This window comes from Haemorhous mexicanus, chromosome 1 (genome assembly GCF_027477595.1).
Source record: "Haemorhous mexicanus isolate bHaeMex1 chromosome 1, bHaeMex1.pri, whole genome shotgun sequence".
Classification (NCBI taxonomy): Eukaryota; Metazoa; Chordata; class Aves; order Passeriformes; family Fringillidae; genus Haemorhous; species Haemorhous mexicanus.
In genome coordinates, this window is record NC_082341.1 from 142,165,016 (window position 1) to 142,188,694 (window position 23,679).

Sequence of the window (23,679 nt, forward strand, 5' to 3'; positions counted from 1 at the left end):
CATGAACAGTTTATCTTCAGAACTCCCTAAATAGATGACAGGGAGAGAAACAAATGCACTTTTGTTCCAGAATTTCATATTCTTTCCTAAATGTACAAGTTATATGACAAACATCATTAAGTTCATGAAGTTTGTTCATTTGTAGGATCTCAATGCTCATATTTTTATCTTTACTTTATATATATTTTTTATAAATGTGTGTAATATTTATCCACAAACTGAAAGCTTTTACCAAACAGAAATATCTGATCAGTGTCCAAAAATAAATGCATTCTCTTAGCATGCTAGATTTGCCTATAAATTTCAAGCTATTCTTCAAGTGTATCTAAATATTGATGGCAAAGCTCTTTTCTAGCAGCTTCTTGATTTGGACCATAAATCTTTCACACTGTTATACAAATGATTGTACAAAAAATTAAGAAAAAAGTTAGATCTTTAGAGAGATTGGAAGAGTGAAATACTGGGGATTATGGAAAAGGGAGATGTTAGTGTAATTATTTGTACACATTTAGAAAATCTCTTAATTGGACCTTCTATGTACTAGCCTAGCCAGAAAATGGCTGAAATGCAGCAGAATCTACTAAGCCTGCCAGCTCCTGTGCTAACATTGTGCAGATTATACATTAATTTATTCTTGGACTAGAGGGCTACAAAATCACTATTGTCTGTAAACCATTTCCAGAGTGCTGGCACAAAGCAGATAATATGCAGCATTGGAATTTATGTCTGAGAGGAAATAATTTGGCTAATAGCAAGATCATTACAACATCCTTGTTCAAAATGGCAGGTAGTCTTACAAATAGCAGGGTAGACATGAGACACAAGCAAATTAATCCAAAGATACTTGAAATTAGAATGGTTGTAAGGCTGTATGCAACAGCACAAAACAGAAGTTACATGTGGTGTCAGACTTAGCAATTCATGATACATGACACATATTTCTGGCTCTTCTATACCCATACGAACCTTTGGTCAAGCAATTTTTCTAAGGTTCTAGGTAGTGAGCAGGGGTAGCATTCATAATGGAGAAACAAGGCATGAAAGCAGCCATGTGCTATCACAGACAGAAGAAAATACTGAAAAACCAGATTACCCTGTAGCTTTTCCAGTAAACAGAGCCTGGAAAACCTGTAAAATCATTTCCCTCACTGACCAAACTTAGAAATTATATCTGGAACCTTAAGAATTAGATTACTGCTATTGAACAAATATTGTTTGTAAAGCAACAACAACAAAGCTTATGATAATTAAACCAATTTCTTGTGGATACCTCCAGAGTTGAGAGGCAGAAATTTGATAGAATGAATGCTTGAAAGCAACACTTCTGAAAAACAGATTTATGTGCAGATGGATATCATCCTGGATTTTACATACTCTTTTCCAGAATCATCTTACGAGTTCTGTAAAAGGTAGGATGGAAAAAGGGACCATGGATCCAACATACAAAATTAATATAGATTTATACTAATAGGAAAGTCAAGTAGTTGGCTTCCTAGGTAAAGTCTTTATTTACCAAAATAGCAAATAATCACCCTTCCCAGTAGCACAGTATGTCTGCTGTAGCATAATCCTTTGAATCCCTTTATCTTTCCCGCTTCCTCTGTTATTCTTTTATGGCTCTTATCATCACCATTCAGTCACTGGAACTTGGGGAAGTCTCTGTAAAGGTTCCTGGTGGAAAAGAACCTGGGGGCGTTGGTTGGACAGTGGCTGAACACGATCCAGCAGTGAGTGAGGTGGCCAAAAAGGTCAATGATAGTCTGGCCTGTGTCAGTGATTGTGTGATCAGCAGGACCAGGGTAGTGATTGTGCCTCTGTACTCAGCTCTGGTGAGACCACTCCTTGAATCCTGTGTTAAGTTCTGGGCCTCCCACTATAATAAAGACATTGATAGGTTGGAGTGTGTCTGGATAAGGGCTAGTGAAGGGTCTGGAGCACAAGTCTGATGAGGAGCAGCTGGGGCTGTTTAGCCTGGAGAAAAGGAGGCTCAAGGGAGACATCACTCTCTACAGTTGCCTGAAAGGAAGCTGTAGAGAGGTGGCTGATGGTCTCTTCTCCCAGGTAGCAAGAATAGAACAAGAGGAAATTGTCTCAAGTTACAACAGAAGAGGTTTAGATTGGCTATTGGGAAAAATTTCTTCATGAAAGCAGTTGTCAAGCTTTGGAATAAGCTTCCCACGGAGGTGGTAGAGGGGCACAGAGAGCAAGGCTTTATGATAGCCAGGTACTGATAGAAGTTTCTTTCAGGATAGATCAGAAGGATAAATCTCTGTTCCAAATCCTTTGTCAATGCATTGAGGCAAGGAAAAGTGATATTCTGAATAATCTCTCCTTCTCCTCGCAACACATGTATGTTACATGGACATTTCACCGTATGCTGTTTTTATCTGATATGTAACTGCAAGTTTTTAAATAATGTCCTGGTAGCTTATGTACTATTTAAAATATGCTTGGTAAACAATTCGGCAGAAAGAATTAACAGTCAAAACTACAAGCAATCAGCAGGAAACTTGGCATGGCGAGAAAATGAGTATTCTCTTACATAGGAATATGATTGCTTTAAGGAGAGTCACCATTCCAAGGAAAAGTCAGATATCATGTTTGGAACATGCTAATGCTTTTTTTAACAGTAACGGAACACTGAAAGACTAGCTAAACATAACTTATTGAACAGCATATTCAGTGGATAGCCTGACTAATGTGGAAACCTCCAAATCCCCTGAAAAAATTTGTGTGCTTCAGCAAATGCTCCAAAATATGGCAGTTATAATCTAGAACTCCATTAATATATTTTTATAATGTAAATTCATAAAACATTGCTAAACTAATTACATATTTTCATGTTTTAGAAATGAGAGGAAAATAATTCATTGAGTATTCAAGATTTTTAATATCACCTTCCTTTAAAAAAACTAAAAAAACCCCACAAAAATGTAGAAAAGGTTTGGTTAAAAAATACATTCCTGCTATGATTTTTTATCTGTGAAGCCTATTTCCTTAGTTTCTTTTTAGCTTTTTAATGCTACTAGAATAGATACTAAACTCAATGTCTGTCCAATGAGACTACTTGCATAGTTAAACTTTGTGGAAATCTAAATTTATACACTTACCCACTACAGAGTTTAAATGTAATACGGTAGTTTAATTTCCAAAGAAAAATAACTCGTGGTGTAGTGAAAAATTCTTACTGATGAATAGAAATAACTTGCTTAAAAATGTCTTCAGCACCTGTACTTTTAGGAAATTATGAATGGATAGGTTCACCGCAGAAAAGCCATTGAATGCTACAATAAACTTCAGAGGGTAGAAGATCTCAGCCTTAGATGTAGTTTCTTTATTCTTAGACAAAGTGAATGGTTAAATTGTCTTCCTGAAATGTCTGCAATTCAGTCCAAGGAGCATGGTATACCACGTCCAAGAACATGGTATACAGTGTACTCTGGTCTCTTTGATAACTACAGCTCTTAAAATAACAGTTGGAAATTACTACGTACGTGAAAATAAACTGATTTACTAAGGCTTTGGACAAACAGAGAAATGTGTCACTATTTGGAATGAAGTGAAGAAAAATAACGTAAAATCATTAAGATAGTTGGTTGTTTTTCTCTATTTTGCTAATGAACTGAGTATATTGTGTACAAACAGCTGCATCAGTAAAGGAATTTGGGAGGGACTTCTTGGCTTAAATTTAAGAGAGTTATCCTTAGCACAGAGAAGGAAAAGTCTTTTAATTGGTACCTACAGAGGTAAAAAGAGCAAAATTATTGTAATCAAGTTGTGTCTCACATATTTAATGAAAAAATCTAATTTATTATATCTTTCATCTGGTAATTATAAGGCCATTAGAAAGTGAAATGAAACTTTCCTTACTGTGTCAACTATACATGACTGGAATATCCAGCCACTTCCAGACAGCTCCAGATGAAACAGGATCAAAAGGGGAGAACCTTGTTCTACAGATACAGGATTGTCAGAAGGAAAAATAAGTGAAAGGAACCATGAACATATTTACCATATGTTGAATCTATATTTTATTTTCTGATTATAGTTGAGTGCATCTCTATTTATTACAAAAAAACCCTAAAAACAACAAACAAAACAAACTGCTAAAGACTGTGATCAAATGTTAAACCTGTAATAACATGAAAAACAGTTCCCAAAAGTGCCATCAAACTGTGTGAGACATATGAGGCTGTGTTTAATTTAAGGCAAGAATTTACAGACTCAGAAAGCAAGTCATAAAATTGCAAAATGAGAGTTGAAAGATTCTTTTAAGAGGTCTCTTTAAATAGTAGGAATTTTTCCACAGACACACTTATAGCTGTTATATAGACTTCTTTTTCTTGCACAACTCAAGCTTACTTGAGCAGCTACAGTTACCTGCAAAAGAGGATAATGGAGTCACCATGCACCTAGACATAAAGAATAACTGGTCCTACTTTGGCTGCCTCGAGCATTTAGAAAGAGCAAATGGTTGGCAAGTCACTTTGCTGACTTAGCTGTATTTAAAATGCAGCTATTATTCTTCTTCTGCAGTTATTAATCTTATGCCATGACTAATGCATAACTGCATGTTATCTGGAAAGAACTGATTTCTCTATCAGGGAGTGAGGAAAGGGAAAACCTGTCATTACTGTACTTGAGAATCCAGAGAGCCAGCTATTGATTATTGTGCTCACCATTCCTCTGCTCTCTCCCTTCAGTAAAGGAGTGCTCTTAATCCATTTGCTGTACCATTTATAGGTGATAAACCCTAGCTCAGTGAGTATCAGTCACTTTATTTTGATTTGCTCAGGTGATGGAAGCCTAGTGTTTGTTAATGATTATAAAATTTGACTTCAGTCTTTGGTGTTCCTAGTGGAAATGGAACACTTTATAAATCCTTGGTGTATGGATAATGTACACAAGACTTGGATAAATGTCAGAAACTCTTTAAGCTTACATCTCCAATTAAAATAAAATTCCAGAATGTTTGCTCATGAAGTTACAGTCATTATTGTTATTAACAAACCTCTGCTTTTTAAGTCAGGTTCAGATAAACAAATGAAGAAAAAAATGTTTATCATTCTTTCAGTTTGACATGAAGTAACCACTACCTCAGCATTTTTACTTGGTGTTCAAAGATGCAGAAGGACTGAATCTCCAAATATTACTTTTTCAGTATTTGTATTAAATTAAATAAGAGTAAATGAAGAGTTAAACCAAAGCATTTTTCCTACAGATGCATGCACTTTGCTTTTTGCTTCAGATAGTTAGAAAATTGGAATTTGACACCACAATTTTGGCCAGCCTAGAGATTTATAGATTGCAGTAAATAAACACCATATTATTCTGGGACTTTGGCCAAATTTGTCTACTGAAGCCCTTTAATTTGTGTCTTACCAAAAGTGCTTTTTTCCATGGATAAAACAGAAGGATAAAAGCCTTGCCCATCTACCTGGAATTCAGCAATTAATGTTCTGGAAAAAAAAAAAAAAAAACCAAAACCAAAAAAACAAACAAACCCAACCAACCAACTGATGAATAAGAAAAGTAAAACCCAAATATTTTTCATTAAAAAAATGTTATTTAAAAACCAGGACATTATTTTAAAAGTGGGACAAGAATCAAAATTGCCCTCACAGATTAACTGGACACATTCAGAGACCAGAAAGAGCATGCTGTAAGTATGAGCTGTGATCCCTGAAGCACAATACTTCATAGCTAGTCTTTGCTAATCAGAGCCTAATACTTCAAGCATAGAGAAATTTAAAAAATCAAGAGAAAATTAGCAAACATTACTGGTGGTCTCATGAGTTATGAAGTAAGATAGCATTAGTATTATAGTAGCTAAAGAAGACCACAACTAAATATGTAAAAGGAAATTGCAGAGGAAGAAAATAATTGGTTTCTAATGTGCATAGATGCAAAGGTATACATGGTGGGGAGGGAAGAGGGAGGTGGAAGATAGTATTTTTAAATTTTAGTGGTAAAAGATACATGTGGAGTAAATTATTAAGGTTCTTTCTAATAATATTAAATACAAAATATAGAAAATCACTGCCTTTGGAAAATGGTAAGATTTTTACAAACTATCTGTACATTATCTAGTGGGAATAAATCTTGCAGTAGAATGCAGGATTCTTGAAGATCTTCTGAAATCTTTACCATTTTCATCCTGTCATATTGCCACTTCAACAAGAGAAGGCAGGAAGGTTAAAATGTATGAGAACTAGAGACTTCCTTGACCTCTTTAAAGAACACTTCACACCTTTCCTCACCCTTATTCTGACAATATGAGCTCCTTGATTGTTCTAGTGTTCTCTGATCCTGATCCACAAACCCTGGACCAGCCCATTCTGCATCTTTGTCTTCTGAGAAGTTTGCATACATCATTTGTTACACTCCAGCCACCTGAGCTGTCCTACTATCTCTCTTATTCCAACAATATTGCTCTTCTGTGACTCCTGCTTGTGTCCCAGGATGACCTGAGGCAGGTATGCTTTCACCTTGCCTTATCATTTCTGATGTCACCCATGTGCCCATCATTCTACATCCTTTTTTATGACCCCTGTCCACTGCTACCTGATTTAAATGTGGGTCAAAATGTCTGTTTCCCATGGATCTTAGCTTAAAATTATTTTCTTTCCAGCTTGATTATGTAAGTATTGATACTGAAAAAGATCTGCTTTCCTCATGGTTTTCTAAAGAAGACAAAACTAGGAACTAACAGGCGTCAAAAACAAAGACTGGTGTGTTTTTTTTTCACTATTAGTTACACAGTTCTTACAGGTTCCAAGATGTATACAAAAATTTTAAATATACATACTTACAACTATATCAGAAGAAAAGTGTAAAATATGGGGGTCTGCCTCTTCTGTCATGTCTCAAGAGGAAACAGCCGTAAGTTGTGCCAGAGGAGGCTCAGATTAGATAATAGGAAAAAAAACTTCACTGAAAGAGTGGTTAGGCATTCAAACAAATTCCTTGGGGAGGTGATGGAGTCACCATATCAGGAAGTGTTCAAGGGGCATCTGGATGTGGCATCTGGGTATATAGATTATGGTGGTGCTTGGTTGATGGTAGGACTAACCTTGAAGGTCTCTTCCAACCTTGATGATGCTGTGATTATGTGAATTTTATAATGTTATGATATGAAATTAAATCCTCAAAATGAAAGATGAGGGAACTGTGGCATGGAGAGAATTGATGCATAACTGCACACCAGGGAGTTTCTTTCTCTGAACTGCAAAATACCAGCCAATGTGAAGAGTATTTGGCTTAGGGAGGTTAAACTGATAAGGCAGCTAGTGATCCTAAATTCTCACAATTAAAATTTTTTACCTCCTCACAGTTTGCCTTAAAAGAACCCAGAATTAACTTGATGGTGTAATGCAAAGAGAACTTTTACCCATGAACTGTTTTGTGCAGCTGAGATAAGGTTACCTCCACCAGTTAACAGAAATTAAAAATAAATTTAATGTGCTACACGTGTACAGATCTACCACCAAAAGTTTAATCCTAAACAAAACTCAGAAGGCCAACATATAAGAAGAATGAATTAACAAAACAGACTGTTTTCCTATATGTTCATTACAGTAGTTCTGTGAGAAATTAAATCTTTACTGATGGAATCACATGTAGCAAAAATGCTACAACTTCATTAAATTTAAATACCCTTCCAGAGTAAAGATAATTTAAGGCAAATTGGTTTTAGCCTCTGAATTTGCAGAGCTGAATGAAAAGATGAATACATTTTGTGGAATTTCAAATTTATTTTAGTAACACAACAGCATCATCTTCAGACTTCTTCATCAGTGTACAATTGTAAATATTGGAATTTAAAAACAAGCTACAGTTTTGGAAACCATCCCACAAGACACCAAAAGTGATGTCTTAATATTTAAACAAACCAGCAACACTTCCGCTGATTGTGAGAACAAGATTAATTAATGCTTATGATGAAGATTCATGTTCCATACATGAATCAACCTTTGGGGTAAGAAAGATGCAGCCTTAGACAGATGTAGTCTTGAAGAATGCTAAAATGTCATTCTAGCATTTTAGCAATGAAATCTTTCACCTGCAAAAAACACTACTGGCCATTAGTTATTCTCTTGAAGAAATATTTGAAGGACTTTAAATACTCCCCAGGAAACTAATTTGCTATGACTTCTGCCTTCCAGATATAATTAAAACTGAGTATAAATCAGATTTAGCAAAGTGATACCAAAATTCTGAACAATATTCTCACAATTTCATTTTATATCCTGGTATTTTAGGCAGAAACTGAGAGATATTGAGAGGTTCATCAAGTCATAATTTCAATAATGTTAGGAAAATATACTAGTCTGTTTAGAAGCCTATGGCAGACAAAGGGTTTAGATTAAGCAGTTCAGTAAATTGAGTTAATGAACCAGTAATTACTTTCAAAGTATCTCAAATTATTTTCCAAATATTATTTCTGTTAATTGATGACTACAAAAGTTTTATCCAATGCCATACAGAAAATGAACCATAGAAGAAGGGTGTTAAAGGGAAACAATTGCTTTGCAAAACCAGAATTTACTAGCCCAAACTGGGATTAAGCTAGTTATACATTTAACATCCATCCGCCTGGAACAGTCTTTAGGTGTTTCTAACAAATAAAGATATTAGTTTTAAATCAGATGTGAGAGACTGAGTCTTTGTTGTAACTGACAATTCTAGTACAGTGCTTTGATGCTAAGCATCATCCTAAACCAACATTTTACTTTTCCATGTTCCTTCTTCCCACTCATTCATCTTGATTACTTGGAGTAACCCTTATCCCTTTCAATTTCAGGTATAATTCTCACTGTTATGTTGTCCTCTGTGAAAATTTCACAACTTAATTTCAATAACATATGTTAACATTACTAATTAGCACAACTTCTTTGTCCTTCGTTAAAAAAAAAAATTAAGAAAACAGGAAATGAAAGCAGTGTTTCAAGCTTTTCATAAACCACCCAACTAACTTCAACCCACTTGTGTAAGAAGTCCTAATTCCCACCTTTAAAATGGTGGCAATGAAGATTTTGGTATTCAAGAAGTTTTATTGTGTTCAGTATTGGGTTAGATTTCTTGAATTTAATATCTGATCTTTCTTTTTTCCTCTTCATTGCCTATATCAATTGTTATAACAATCTTTCATAATTAAATTTGATCTTATTCATGCTTTTTCTGTGAAAAGTAGCAAGAAAAGCCATTGTTATATCTGTATTTTCCTTACTTTGGTGTTAACTACAACTTTTTCCAAACATTCTCTTTCTGAAATAATTACATATACTTTCTTTCTTCTTTAAGAAGAATTTAATTTCTTTAGAAAGAGTTAATTTCTGCTTCTTTCCCCAGTCCTCTGCATATTGTTTGGAGATGTAGTGTAAGAGGCCTGTTTTCCAAATTAACATGGTTACTGAACTGATGAGTTTAAATTACTTTGATGCATATACCTTTTCATTCTGGACTGTATCACACCAGCTGAGGGTTAATCCACTGCTAATACAACTTTCTAATGGATCTTAGGAGAACTACTTCACTACTGATAGGAATTACCGAAATTACGTAAAGATGTGCAAAGCCAAACTGTGTTAACCAAATGGAAGTATGATTCTGATGTTCTGATTAATATTCTGATGTGGAGGTATACATTTTTAGAGAAAGGACCAGTAAGAAAAACATTTTAAGATATTCAAAGCTTTGAAAATGTAAATACTGATTAAAAAATGAATCTAATAAAAATTACTTATTTTCTGTTAGAATTCTTATGAATTATTTTCATAGATTGCTTTCTAAAAATTTGTAATTTTTTTTCAAGTATCATTGCAATTACAATAGCACATCATTGCATGCCATAAATTTTCTCATGGGAGCAGTTCTCCATCCATCCTAAGGACATCGTTATTTGACCATCATCATCATAAATGAAGAAGCACAGGGTCTAGACATGAATTGATTGTATTAAACCCAATTGGAACTCTCGTGAATAGTGTTGCCTGCTGAATGAGCATGTACAGTGTTAGATCATTATTATTACTGGTATATCTTCAGAGAGTTAGGAATGCATTCACTAGACACTATATATATATATATATCTCAGTAATGCTAATATTGTTTTTGTTATTACTACGGTAAAACTAGAATATTTTACCATTACTGTTAAGAATATGTGGTAATTCTAATGTGGTAAGTATTTCTATTTCTGTACCAATTTCCTGATTTACAACACATCAATAATGACTTAAAATAGCTTTAACTCAGCAAAGTTTTACCACTATTTGCAATAATAAGAAATCCATGGTTCTGGTCACCCAATAAAATTAATATGGGGATTTTCTATTCTTCAGGCTCAGGTATTTTTTTTTACACAAGCAGACTGTGAATTATTTCCCTGACAGTGAGTATTAGAAAGAGTAGTGAGTATCCTGAGAATAACACTAATATAATGAAAAAATATAAGTGTGGTAGGGCACAGTGGTGAGCAATTTTATTGCTTTTCATAAATGGAGAATTTTGATTCTATTGGTACAAAAATTACACATTTTCAAGATGTTTAAAATAAAGAACTCACAAAGCTCTTTTATTGAAAAAAAAATCAAAGAAACAAAAGGTATTGTATATTTTGTTATTCAAAATGTCATTCTGGGTATTATTTTGCAGATCTTCTCTGCCCTGCTTGAAAGCACACAGCATGGTACTTGAAAACACCCAGCTATTATTCTCCTATTTCAGTAAAATAGTAGATCTTTTTCAATATTTCCACCCCCCAAAGAATCTTAGTTAATATCGCTAATTCTAGGTAGCAGCATTGGCATTTATATTTTTTTAAATATCACCCATAAGAGTGTTAGCCATTCTAAGCCACTGATTACTTACGTCCCAAAAAGGATCTGCAGAAAAGCTCTGAAAAACTGCTCAGATATAATTGCTTATGTATAAGTACATAATTCTAGAAAATATTTTTTTGTTTTCTTTTCAATTTTCTCAAATAATCCAACATGTTTCTTATCCAGACTCACACAGCTATGCTTGGGCTTTTCCCAAGAATAAGCAAGAATAACTATTTGTGTATAAGAACTCGCTTCAGGCAGAAAACTGCTCATTCCCTGTGAGATGTAATTTATTCCTGCTTTCAAGTTAGTGCACTCTATTTTCTTCTGTGGTATTGTCAGTTCCAACAGTTAATGCATTACATGGCATCAAGTGCAGTACTTTGACTTTCTATCCTGCTTTGTTCTTTACACAGCCTACAAAGACCAGGTTATAACAAAGATGTAAAGGCAGTCATCTTCCTTTACTGTTTAAATTACTAGGTTCTTTTTGACATGATTTCATAAATTCATAAATCCATTTACAACCAAATATATCTGTCTGTGAAATGCTTACACTGATATATGATTATTTCTTGGTAATTATGTGAAGTTTAATTTTTATTGTTATCTTTTCAAAATTCCATACTATACTATGCCACATATAAACAAATACAACCATTAAATATAAGTGTATTGGGAGGTCCACATGACACTTTAATTTAATTTAAAGCTGCTCTCTGTTGAATCTGACCTAAAACCTACCTCATGGAGTTGAAATATTTATAGTCATGTATCTGTGTACTTACACAATTATACCAGTGACTTGCAATTAACAATTTTTTTCAGTCCAGTGGGTTCTGCATAGAGGAAATGGCAAAATATTTAAATAGTGAGCTGAATATTCTAATTCAATTTTGACGTGTGTTAGATCACTTTTAAAAATAAGAGCTTATAAGTAACTCAATTCAGTTCATTTGGAACTAATCTATTGAAGAAGAAGAAATTAAGTATACATCTATAAAGATAGGTAAAAAGAAACATAACTTTATAATTACATACATATATATATATATTGCAGGGGAGTTACAGGATTCCCAGACTTGGAATTTAGTATGAGCCTCTTCAGCCTTTTACCTGTCATGACAATATATGCAAGAAATAACTCAATATCCTCCCAGATAAATAGTAAAGAAAGCAGAAATGCATTTTTTCAATGGAAAAAAATGAAGCAAGTCAGTGGGTTGTGCACTTTTCTTATCAAAATACATGTTCACTTAGACAAGAGAAAGACAAAGTCTCTCGTTGAAAATACAGAGTTTTTATATTGGCAGATATTTTGTAGCTATATGTACAGGCAATTGGAAGGTCCATAAGACACTTCAATTTAATTTGAATTTTATTAGAACATCTAGGAATACAAGTACAACTGTATTCTGCACTTGAAATTTCTGAATTCTAAAAAAAAATAAATTTTAGAATGGAGAATCTTGCAATACCCATTTTAGTATGGAATAAGAAACTTTTAGAAGACATAAAAGTCAGAATACTTTCTTGATTATGAAAGTGTCTAATTCATAGAATGAAAATATTATATACAAATGTAGCATTATTTATTACTATCAGTAAATTGTTTCTAGTTTGCTGCATTATGGAGGAACAGCAAGCTGCAACATTAGCTCAGGAATAGGTGATCTAATTAAGCTTCTGTCACATTTCATGATTAAAAACAACCTTATCGAAATTAATTTTTCAGGGGAGAAGGTTTATTAAAAAACTTATCATGGATTTTGCACAGCATAATTTAAAGAATCACAGAACTACTAAGTTTGGAAGGCAATGCAGTGGGTGATCTGGTCCACACTTGCTACTCAGGCAGGTCCAGTTAGAGCACATGGCACAAGATTGCATCCACCAGGACCCCCAAGTCTTTCTCCACAGAGCTGTTTTCCAGATCAGCCCCCAGCCTGTGCTGGTCTGTGGGGTTATTCTTCCTCAGGTGCAGGACTCCACTGTCCTTTGTTGAATTTCAGTCCTTCCCTGTCCATCTTTCCAGCCTGTCAAGGTCTTTCCGAAGGTCTCACAGAACTCAGGTATTGGCCACTCCTCCCAACTTCATGTCATCAGTGAACCTGCTGAGGAGACATCTGCCATCTTGTTCATGTCATTGATGAATAAGTTAAACAATTCTGGGCCCTGTATGGCACCTTGGAGGACACTGCTAGTGACGAACCTCAAGTTAGACCCTATGCCACTGATTACAGCCCTGCTATTCAGCCAGATTTTAATTGACATCTGTCCACTCATCCAGTCAACAGTTCTTGATTTTGTCTGTCAGGATTTTGTGAGAGACAGCATCAAAAGCCTTGCTGAAGGCAAGGTAGACAATATCTGCTGCTTTTTATTGAGAGATCCATGTCTACTGATCTTTACCTGATCCCCATTGATCCAGGTAGTTGTTTCATTGTAGAAGGCAATCTGTTTGGTCAAGCTTGATTTACCTTAAGTGAATCTATGCTAAATACTTCTGGTTGCCTTCTTGTCATCCATATGGACACAGATAGATTTCAGAATGAAGTGCTCCATCACCTTTCCAGGGATTCAAGTGAGGCTGACTGGCCAATAGTTCTCTGTCTCCTTCTTCTTGCCCTTTTTCAAGCCCAGGGAGAGATTTGCTTTTTTCCAGTCCCCAGGCACCTCTCCTGATTGCCATGACCTTACAAAGATGATGGTGAGTGACCTTGCTACAGTGTCCAGAAACTCTCTCATGGACGCATCCTGCCAGAGCTCATGGGCTTGTGGATGTCAAGTTTGCTCAGGTGTTATCTAACTCAATCCTCCTTCACCAAGGAAAAGTCTTCTTTCCTAGACTCCTTTACCCTTGTCTGTGTCAGAGAGCCCTGAGGGCTGATCATATCAGTGAAGATGGATGCAAAGAAGGCATTTGATAACTCTGCCTTCTCTGCATCCCCTGTTACCAGGGTCCCCCTCCATTTACTAATGGGCCCAAATTATCCTTTTGTTTTTCTTCTGCTATGTGTGTTTTAAGAAGCCCTTCTTGTCCTTGACATCCGGGCCAGATTTAATTGCAGATGGGCTCCGGCCTTCCTGATACTATTTCTATTTTGACAATCCCTATATTTATTCCATGTGGCTTGATGCTTCTTCTAACTCCTGTGCATTTCCTGCTTATGCTTGAGTAATGGCAGGAGTTCTTTGTTCATCCATGCAGATCTCTCTCCCCCTTTGCCTTTGCCTGATTTCTTGCTCATTGACATTCAGCATTATTGGTTTTGCAGGAAGTCAACTTTGGATATCAACCAACTCTTTTGGACCCCATTTCCCTGCTGTGCCTTTTTCCATGGAATTCTTCCAAGAAAATCCCTGAAGCAGCTAACATCAGCTCTCCTGAAGTCCATGGTTGTAGTCTTTCTTGGTCCTCCTTTCCTGATATGTAGCTCCAAAGTTTCATGGTCCCTGCAGCCAAGGCTGCCCCCAACCTTCACATCTCCAAAAAGGAGATGCTGTTAATATGAGGTTGAGCAGCTCATCATTCCCTGTGGGGTCCTCTAATACTGGTGACAGGAAATTGTCATCAGTGCTTTCAAAGGAACCCTGTAGACTACTTGTGCTTTGCTGTGTTGCTTCCCGAGCAAATGGCATGTTAGATAGAGTCCCTCACAAGAACTGGTGCATTTGACTTGGAGGCTGCTCCAAGCTGCCTGAAGAAAGCCACATCCTCCTCCTTCACCTGAGCAGGCAGCCAGTAGTAAGCACCCACAGCAGCATCATCTTTATTAATAAACTCTTCGATCTGAGCCCATAAACTCTCAGCTCACTCGTCGTCCGCCCCAAGGCAGATGTTGGTACATTTCAAGTCTTGTCTCACATAGAGAGCAACTCCACCACATAGTTGACCAGAAAAAATAAATAAAATTTAGCTTTTTTATAAATGGGGGGTTTGTTTTACTTCTAGTAAATTTAATAAAGTAACAATATTTTAATGAATATTAAAACATGTAGGTGAAAATCTTTGTTCATTCAAACAATGTACAGTTAGAAAGAAATAAAGCAATCATTAAATGTCTGATATTTCAATGAAATCCTGTGGAGACAAGTAAAGGAATAAGAACCTATTTGAGGAATAACTCCTTTCTTCATGAATACAATTTGGCCTAAAAATATATTACTTTAAAAAATGTGGGTATATTGGTATAATACGTTGCTATGTTGGCAAATATTGGTATAATTTAACAAATCAAAGATTAAAACATTTAGTAGTGTGTCCTGTATATATGCTTGTGACATTACAAAACACTGTTGTTTTCAATGAAATTCCCCATTTTAAAACATCATAATAATCACAGTGCTAAAGCACAAGCATGACATCTTCCTCATCTCTTCATTTAAAGTGAAGGCAATGTAAGAGGAAAGATCTAAAATAATAATTAAAAAAACTCCTCAAATTTATTTGTTCTGAAGTACAAGAGGCAGATGAAAATGATATTTATACACAGCTGGTCTACAGACATCTGGGATCTTATGTCTGCTGACTTCAAGTGTGCCTCAAATTCAGTTTTATTCTGAAATGTAAAAACAAGCAAACAACCCTCAAATTAATATTGAACAAAATATACTTTTGTTCTGTTCTTAGGGTTTTTCTTGCTTGTGTCAGAATCCTCTGTGTTAGATGTAATGACCATTGGTAGGTAACAACAAGACATTTATCACAGGAAATCTTTAAGGATGGTGTTTAATCAGAGTCTCCATGGAAAACAGTGAGAAAGATAAGAAGCTTATTAGTCCGTAATCATCTTTAGCAACCTTTTGCAGAATTCAGCATTGGATAATTGTATTAGGCAAAATTAGTGCAGATTCATTTGAATGGAATCACAAGCGTGCATTTTATATGTAAAATTAGATGTTTCTGATATAAAACATTGAGTCACAGAAGGAACTCTTGGGAATAATTGGTTATTTTTCTTTTATTGGACCTGGCAAAAAAAAAATTGTGCATTAAGGCTTTAAGCCACAATGTTAAGACTTAAATCAAGAATCTGTCACATTCCTTGGTTATGTTTCAGTAATTTGTAACCATTACTGTTTAAATTTGTACCTTTTTTTGTTTGTTTGTTTTTGGTTTTTGTTCATCAAACTTTTACCCTTAAAATTCCTCATTGCTATTGATTAAAGTATTGTCTTCTCAAAAAAAAAAGTTTTCCTTCTGCATGAGTTTCTGCAGTGAATCAAGCCATTGTCTTAATCTTCTTTCATGTATACAGAAAAGTTTGAGTCCTTCAGTCTCTAGACAAAATGACGATTCACAGGACTTGTTTCCTCTTTTTCTGATTCCTTTCCAATTTGTTAACTTTGTTTTGCCTTAAGAAATGACACTGTGCAGATAATGACCTCTATAATTATGAGTATAAAAATATGGTTTTCATATTCTCATGTAGTAGTCATCTTCTTACAAACTAGTAATGTCTAACCACAGGGCTACTTTGGGAGTTTATCATATGAGTTTAAATTTACACAGTATATTTTCATTCCCCTTGGAGCAAAACCAAAATATATCCAAGATCTCCTGAAAAATGCACTATCAGAAATGGGAATGTGTAACTCATTCAAGAATACAATTTTTTATTACATTAATTTCAAAATTGGCAGATTGAGAATTCGAGCAATGAAGTCCATTAGACTTTGATTTTGTTACAAATGTCTTTTGCAAGTTAACATATTCTCATCAAATCTTTTGCATTCTCATCTTCAGAAACGAAATTTGGATATATAGCTTGATTTTATAAATCTGCTTCATTATTAGCTATCAATTTTCTAGGAAGTATGAGTGGAAGATTAAGAAGTTATAAATATTTTTTACTAGAAAATAGTATTATTGAAAATAAGTCGATAATTTTTTCAAGGCCATCGATAAACATATTAAACAACTGTAATCCAGGAACAGGAAATGAAAGTATTTCCAATGGTATTTCCACACTTTTCTCGTACATAATTAATTTTTTGTAGTGCTGTTTAACCATGTTTTAACCAATCTGTATTTATTAGAATGGTAATTTTAGCTGGAATGTTTTTGTAGCCTCTGCAATACTTCATCAATGTTTTAGGCAAATATAAAGGTTGCATTTTGTAAAATCAACCCGTGCATCTAGAAACCGATCCCAAGGTTACCTGACATATTGTATTTGGTTGGGTATAGTAGTGATAGTGCCTTCATTTTATCAGCATAGCCTCCTTTTGCTGCTCTGCAAACATTATTCATCTTTAACAATACTTCTCTCTGAAAATAAGATTTACCCATAATACAGGCTTCCCTACTGCTGCTATATTTCTACTAAGAGCAAGGGAAAAGGATTTGACCTACAATACTTGTTAAAATACAAGGGATATCCTATATAGAAATCTTAAGATAATCAAACCTGACTGACAATGAGGTAAGACCCTGTAACTCAATTGTTTTGGCAGTTTCATATTTCTGTTTGCACAATAGCCAAGTTAGTACTAGACAAAAAGCCAGTTCTTAGAAAGCACTAAGAGATCCCAAATCTATATTCCCATAGTTGCAAGTATCTTGTATGCAGACATTTATAGTCTACTTATTACTAGATTTCTAGTAATTACATAACACACATTTTAAAAATAAATGATAGCTATAATTTTAGTAGAATATTGACCTAAAAATTAGTAGGTGTATATACTGAGATACATCATATATGTGAACAAGAGATCAAAATATTCAAAAGAGGGGTTCTTTAATCATAGTTTAAAACCTAATTATTAGTAGAGAGATTAAAATTTGTTAATACTAACATATATATTCAAGAACATTACTGTAGGATTTGTCTTACCTCTACAGATAGGAACAGGGAAGTCCCACGATGCTGTGTTGACAGAGCTGGCTATGCAAGTAAGCTGTGGGTGTCCATCCAAAATATATCCAGTTACGCAGCTGTATCGGATTTTGTCACCAACATCAAATCTTTGACCATACAAAATACCTTTTGGTGGAACTCCTGGGTTGCCACAGGAACTACTCTGTAATTCTGGAAAAGATATGTATTTATGAATTAAAATGTTTTCATACTGAAAGTGTTGTTATAAATAAATGTTTAATTTTGCTTAAGAGTATAGAAACAAATTAAGGCATCTTAGGACAGATAGTGTTTTCATGGATATTATGCAACTCTCAACACTAAAAATCCATTGGTGACTTAGTGTATTTAACATTTGCTTAAGTACCCACATATCCAAAACCAGATGAAAATAAGTATGAGGTTTTACTTAAGCTCCAGCTATCAATATATTCAGGTAATTTTTAAATTAAGTTGACACAAAAGAATGATTTCTTTTGTATTAATTAGATATGAATATCATACGAATACATATCATTACATACAAACAGGAAACAAAGCAACTTGATATATTTCTGAATTTCAAGTTATACAAATGCAAAACAATTAAAAAAATGTAATGCAAACATGAAAGAACATCATATTTAAACTAAACTAAATTTGGAAGAATAATAAAATTAATCAAGACAAAAGAAAATTTTAACAAGCATAAGCCTGAGCATGATCAGGAATCTGTTTAATGATTTAATAGATTTTAGATAATGAGGAAAATGGATGAGATGCTGTGGTAGCTAATTTCTGAGCAAAGAATTAGTTAATTTAGTCATGTGAAACACCACAGGTCTGGTAACTTCTATAATACAGAGCTTTACAGCACTGAGAATCCAAAATGACTCATGGCCACTCTTATTCTGATCTCTGAGGCCATTAATTAGAGTTCAGTTTCAGTAGCTGGTACTCTTTTGACTGCATACCCTTTTGGCGTTTCAGCATCATAAATAGCTTGATTACATTTTCAGTCATTTACTACCAATGTCCTTTAGTTAATGGACATTAAAACATAGATTTTTTGCAAATGTGAACAAAAGAGGTTTCATAATCTCATCCTGAGCTCTTCAAGCCTTGTGCCAAGTATACTTAACAGCCTAATGTTAATGGGGAAGAGGCAAATCAGGTAAACCTATATTTGGATTCATACCAAATTCCCCTAATCTAAACAGAAAAATGATGGAAGAAGAGAGGGTTATGTATGTATTGTTTTAATTTCTTTTCCTGAATTCCATGTGACTAAAACATTCTTCAGTAGCCTTGAATTGCTCATGAGTGTGCGCACAAGATATTTAAATATCTAAGGTGTTATAGGTTTCAATTAAAAAAATAAAAAGATATATAAACGCTTATTAAAACAATCAGTATGTCTCCCAACATTCATTACATTCTCAAACTTCAGTGCCCAGAACAACCAAGAACTATGAAATCCTACTAGATTTGTGATACCAGCCATGAAACAAAACTACGTAACAGTTATTAAAAGGCAGAATTCACTATAATCATAAATAGATTGTCTACATGTCCATACATATATAAGCATTATATACATAAAATATATGCTAACAATGAGTTAATTTGCAAGATTTCATTTACCGATCATGTTCTGATGTGAGTAAGTTAAATATGCATATTAGCTGCTGATGTCATTGCTGTTATTCCTTGCTTTCTCTTACATAATAACTGTGGGTTTGGGTTTGACTTTCATTATCTTGCACAATGACACAACACAGAAGTAAGAAAGTAGCCTATCTCACCTTGGGCACTTCAAAGCTCACCTAAAGAACTGATATTCTTATCACTCTTTTACTGAACTGTTGTGTGCTGAAGCAACACTCCCCTGCCCTTAAATCTGCTTGCAAGCTCTACAGAGAAGGCAATACTACAGTGTCTCCTGCATATTTGTGCAAAAGAATTTCTTTTAAATCCTCTAACAGTTTTGAAGGCTATTCAATTTGTTATTTATCATCACAGCATGTCAAAATGAAGGTAAGAATATCATCCTGTGGATTTTAGTTATCATATGAATCATATTATATTAAATTGAAAACTCAGCCTGTAAGCAGTGTTTTCATTTTCAACTTCTCCCAGAAGATGAAGACTTTCAGAAGCCTGTATCTCTTAGGGCTTTGTGAAAAGGTTGCAGAAAGATTCCCTGTTCTTTGAAATAAAAAATATAAAGATTAACAATGTCACTACCTAAAATTACTTCCCTTACTTTTACTGGTGTCTCACCAAGAATTACCCACAGAAGGCAATTTATTCTTGTGAAATTACATTATATTTTAAAGCACTAATTAAAAATCACCCTCCTTCTAAAATAAAACTAATTTTCCAGTTGCAATACTAAATGACTCATCTAAAAGGAATTCTTGGCATTTTTCATTAACTTTTTAACTTTATGATAAAGTGGCCTGGGAGTATGTTACTACTTCTAACCCTTCAAACCATTTTGTTCCTAATTCTAGATAAGAAAGTAGAAAAAATAAATCGTACACTTTTGAGTATATTAATTTATTCTTGAGTATTTTCATTTTGAACATCTACAAGCGCCTTATCTGGGGACGAGAGGGAGATAATTTACCAAACTAACTGCATTTGTCTTTGATAGGTAGTATCTATTTCCAAACTGAATGTGACACTGTACTACCAACTCCCTGACATTTAAAGCTATGGATTGTTACCCTAAGATTGTCATCTGTCAGGGAGCACAGGAACTGCCAAATTAGATTGTAATTTTTATTCAGCTCTGCACAGATTCTTGACTTCAGTGACATTTTGATAATCGCTAATGATATGATGGGTGGAAAAGTATTTCCTTTTAAATTTGCCATCTTGTAGTTTGGTTGAACTTCTTGTTCATGTAGTCTGAAAATAAGTATAATTGAATTTTTTACGCCTTCCCACTTTTTTCATTTTTGTTTATTATTTCTCATCTCCTTTTCAAAGCAAGCTGCCCCAGTTGTTTCAATCTCTCTCCAAGCAGGAATTTTCTTTGTCCTAGATTTAATTTTGTAAACAAGGTATGTATGAACATATTTGTCCTTATTTTTTTTTCATGTTAAAACATGAAGCTTAAAATATCCTTCAATGCTGTTTAGTAAGTTTCTATTGAATTAATTCTTATTAATGCCACTGTAAATTCTGTTAAAAAGCTGTGGGTAAAATGTATCTGGGAGAGTTCTGCTTAGCAGGAGTGGACACAGTCCCTTAAAGACTTCAATTAGCAGAAATTCAGGCCCTTATAGATATCAATTAATAAGATATTAAAAATAAATAATATTAAATATAATTTATTTCTGAAAATTTTTTTCAAAAAACAAGGCTAGCAGAAATTTAGACTCTTTTTGTCAGCCTTCACTCAGGGGGAAACAAATCAGAACCAGATATGGAAATTTCATATTTACTTCCTTTTTATTCAGATTTTCAGTCAGGAATGCTTAGGGTGTTTTCTGTTATGATTTATGAAATCAAATGCAGCATTATCCTCCCTAAAATGTTTTACATGAAATTTATAATCAAGGTCTAAATATATAAAACAAGTATTTTCACATATTCCAGTAATAAAGGCATTTGTCATAGCACTGCATTCTATTAAGCTCAGTTATGAATACTAATGTCCTTCACACACTATTTTATTTAACATTTAGAATATAAATAATTTTTCTTTTTAGAGGGTTGATCCATATATTTTCATCATTTTTGTTGCAGTTATTGCAAATAATTATGATCCCATTTTTCCCAAAATTAAGGGAGAAATTCTGTCAACACGAACATCTTCATGAGTACTCACTTTTGAAAGACATCTGTAACATCCCAATACAGGCTAATACTTGTTTCATGTAGTACTTTTGAAATTAAATACTCCTGGTATCCCTACACTCCCAGTTTGAGATCTCCCCTATGGGAGTGGTACCAGTTCTAAACCTTTCACCTGTGTCCTCTACCCGAAACAGTAATTCCTCTGCCATGCCAACATGAGTATGAATATGTTATTCTAGGGATCACTCCTGCTGTTATTTGGGACAGGACGTGGTGGTGTGCTGGAAACACTGGAATATGTGCTGTACATGTATAACCCTTGGAAAGATGTGCTTTGGCTTACTGACAAGCAAGAATAATTTGGTATTGAAGACTCACTTTTGTTTACAAGAGCAACAGGAACTGTTTGTCTAATAACCTAAACTTCTCTGAAGTTCTTATTTTAATTTCTGCATTTTTTGTGGATCAGTCAAAAGAGACTGTCATATTCTGGTGTCTAGCTATAAATAGCCAAGCAAGAGAAACTGTGAGAAGTTTTGGGTTGGTTTTTTTTTTTTCCCAAAGGAGAAGAACATTTTTTCTTTTCCTGTTCTAATTGCTCTTTCTTGATTAATATATCTGCAATAGTAACCTCACTGAGGGTCTCTACTGTTCACTGAAGATAATACAGCTAATTACATTGCAGTTTCCTACCTATTTTTCAATGAATGACATAATTTTGCTTTTTTCTTCCCTTTGAGAATATTTTCATGTCAAAAAATGACAGAGGGCCTTGTTATGAGGGAACTTCCAATGTAGATTTTTTGAATACTGAATTTGACTTTGTTTCTACATACATTGAAACAATCACTGGATTTGTCTTCCTTGCCAGTAAGACAAGAATGTTTCTATTTATAGCATAAAGTCATATGCTATTTTAATAGGGACAAACTTGTTTCAGCATTAAGTTAGAACTGCATTAACATAATTCTTCTGTAAGCAAGGGAACAGTGAGAAGAAGTACAGAAAAAAACCTCCGGGATATGTGAGGGAAACAAGGAATAATTACAATCTTGTAGTCACATTAATACAGTGTCAATGAAAAATGTCCAGGGCTTGCAATGTATTCCCTTCACATTCAATAGAGTGTTCAGGATATCTGCTTAAATCAGCTGCAGATTCAGAACAGCACTAGAGGTGAAGGACCATGCCAAAAAAAAAAAAAAAAGGCTGTTACTAATTTAACCACAGGGCATCATAACCAAGTGAAACCAACAGAAAGATGACTACATGCATCAGTAGGTATGGTTAAATCTGATGCTTCCCCATCAGACACACTTCTGAAGTGCTACCTGAAGGGAATGACAAGCAGGCAAATATAAGATTGTTAGCAAAACTATACAGTTAACAGCACCAGCCACGCTTACTTGCCTTTACCAAATTTCACTTGAATAGAGCTCTAGCTTCAATAAATTCCTGCACAGCTGCTGAGGGAACCAATTTAATCCTGGGTATGGCTGGAAGGTAGATGCACAGAGTGCATGGACTGAGGGAGACCATTGGAAACAACATGAAGTTTTGGCCTGGATGTAAAGTATCAATGCAAGTAGCACAGAGATTGCTGCATCCACTCTGTTATGAAACTATTCAACCAAATCAGTATAACTTGAGTCCTGAGATGCTGTACCTGCCACATGTGATGGTTGTTCAGCTTCTCAAGTGGATGAAGTCCAGACAGATGCACTCTGCCTTCCATGCAAAGGCTGTGTAGATATGCCTATGTATGTGTCTAAATAAGATTGTTCTATTTAGACTGCAGTGTTTTCTGAGTACTTTTTTTAATATGGCTGTATTCTGGCATTTTTTGGTAATTTCAACAGCCTGGTGGCAGGCTGTTGAAATTACCAAAAAAAGATTATTTCAGAGCCCAGGACAACCTAAAGCAAAAATACTCCTAAAATTTATACCTTATTGACAATCCTTCTGCAATATATATTTCTTACTAGGTCTTTTACAGTTATATAAAAGAATTTAATTTTCAATTTCTAAAACATCATGGCAACAACCATCTCATTGTATTACCTCTTTTCATTCCACCTTAGCCTCAATACCTCATCTGATTTTACCTTTTGTTAGGCAATATAAATGTTGCATTGTTACCCACTGGCTGTTCTTACCTGGAAAATTTACAGTGTGAAAAGCTAATGAAAAAATCAATT

At 34.5% G+C, this 23,679-nt stretch overlaps 1 protein-coding gene across 3 annotated transcripts in view; it reads right to left on the bottom strand.

Moving 5' to 3' along the window:
• Positions 1 to 23,679, bottom strand: part of CSMD3 (CUB and Sushi multiple domains 3) — a 583,179-nt gene that overhangs the window by 415,958 nt on the left and 143,542 nt on the right. For all 3 annotated transcript variants that reach the window (XM_059857957.1, XM_059857877.1, XM_059857801.1), the window contains exon 4: positions 17,669 to 17,863. In XM_059857957.1, coding sequence (XP_059713940.1) covers positions 17,669 to 17,863 — 195 coding nt within the window. The remainder of the gene's footprint in view (positions 1 to 17,668; positions 17,864 to 23,679) is intronic.